The sequence below is a fragment of the Sinocyclocheilus anshuiensis genome, unplaced genomic scaffold (assembly GCF_001515605.1).
Source record: "Sinocyclocheilus anshuiensis isolate Anshui unplaced genomic scaffold, SAMN03320099.WGS_v1.1 scaffold93, whole genome shotgun sequence".
In the NCBI taxonomy this organism is placed as follows: Eukaryota; Metazoa; Chordata; class Actinopteri; order Cypriniformes; family Cyprinidae; genus Sinocyclocheilus; species Sinocyclocheilus anshuiensis.
This window is the reverse complement of record NW_015539852.1, coordinates 617,709-619,330: the sequence shown is the minus strand read 5'-3', so window position 1 is coordinate 619,330 and position 1,622 is coordinate 617,709. Positions and strand designations below refer to the sequence as shown.

The following is a 1,622-nucleotide window of genomic DNA, read 5'->3' as shown; positions in this document are numbered from 1 at the left end:
TTCCGGTATTACCGGTGTTGTCACACGTCGATTAACCGGTGGGAAAATTTCCTCACCGTCACAACCCTAGTCTGCGCACTATTTTGGAAGTGCTCTCGAATTCACACGTCACCGCATCCTCATTTACTGAGTCTCCTGGTGTTTTCTTCTCATTCCAGGACTTTGGGAAATGCCCCAGGCTCCGTCTCTTTACTCAGGAGTATATTTTGGCTCTGAATGAGCTTAACGCTGGCATGGAAGTGGTCAAGAAGTTTATTCACAGGTGAGTGATGTTTTTTTCCCCTTATACAAACACACATTACTTTCCTTGTTCAAGCGAAGCTATGTAGTAATGACAACAACACTGCGGCGAGCGATAAAAGCTTGGAATCTCATTGCAAACGCGCCTGGTTAGAACACAATGTTACCTCATCCTGGCTCCACCTCACTTATGTACAAAGAACAGGCCCTCATATGTTCACAAACTGTAACATCCTTTTATCTATCAGACTGTGTCATTTTAATGGTCTATTTAGGACCAAGCCCTGCGCTTACTTCCTGTTACAGCTTTGTTTTCTTTTAGCTGTCACTCTGTGTGCGTTTGGAAGCAGAAGCTGTGCTAACCTGACCTTTTCTTACATGTTATGATTTCAGCATGCACGGTCCCACCGGACAGTGCCCTCATCCACGGGTTCTCCCCAATCTCGTGGCGGTGTGCCTGGCTGCCATCTACTCTTGCTACGAAGAGTTCATCAACAGGTGCGTCTGATTCACTGGTTTTCCAACCCATGAGATGCAGTTTGCCCCTGAGACCTCAGCTCAAAACATTTCTCTGTATCATATTTGCTGACTTCACGGCTCCATATCCTGTTTTCTTAAATTTTCCTTAAATACGCATGCTTTCATTTCCACCTGCTTTAATCGGTCAGTATTTTTGTGACAAACAACAGTGGCGTAGCTGTAGTGACATTTTTGGTCTCACCTGACACCGTTTGTGTCATCACTGTGAGCATCTGGGCCGGGGTACGGCCACCTGAGAGGAATAAGGAACTATTTTCAAAAGTTTCCATGATTCGCAAAGACTCAAGAGAGTGAGAAATGTCAAAGCTCACTCCCTAGGCTTCCCTGCACACTGCTCCCTTTTGACTTTTTGTTACGATCACTTATCTCATTCACTCTCCAATGGCCTTTTGGCAAATTTCCGTAACTACAGTTCATGGATATTTTAAAGGTGCACATTTACATGTGTTTACATCATGTATTCCATTTGTCATCCTACCAGAATCAGATGTCCTATGGTTACTTTAGTCAAATAAGGTCTTTCAAATAATCTGTAGCAAATTAAACAGCTGGTGTTTTGTATATGACTGCATGCAAATATGGCAATTTCCATGGAAAGGGCCTGAAACACTTTGAATGCAATATTGTTATAAAGTTGATGTTTTTTTCTTTTTAAACAAATTGACAGTGAAAGGAGGAATTTAATTTACCACTCAGAAAAGTTGATTGTCAGCCTCAGGTTATTTTGTAGATTTGTGCAATCATGTTAGTATTATTTTGAATTATATATATTATTCTGTATTTATTATAATGGTTATGGTAGGTTAATTATATGTTAGATTGTAATTTATGTAATATATAAA

At 40.8% G+C, this 1,622-nt stretch overlaps 1 protein-coding gene across 1 annotated transcript in view; it reads left to right on the top strand.

Annotated features, from left to right (window-relative positions):
- LOC107684659 (C-Maf-inducing protein-like) overlaps positions 1-1,622 on the top strand; it is a 30,283-nt gene that overhangs the window by 17,467 nt on the left and 11,194 nt on the right. The window contains exons 8-9 of the mRNA XM_016480968.1: positions 159-262; positions 634-738. Coding sequence (XP_016336454.1) covers positions 159-262; positions 634-738 — 209 coding nt within the window. The remainder of the gene's footprint in view (positions 1-158; positions 263-633; positions 739-1,622) is intronic.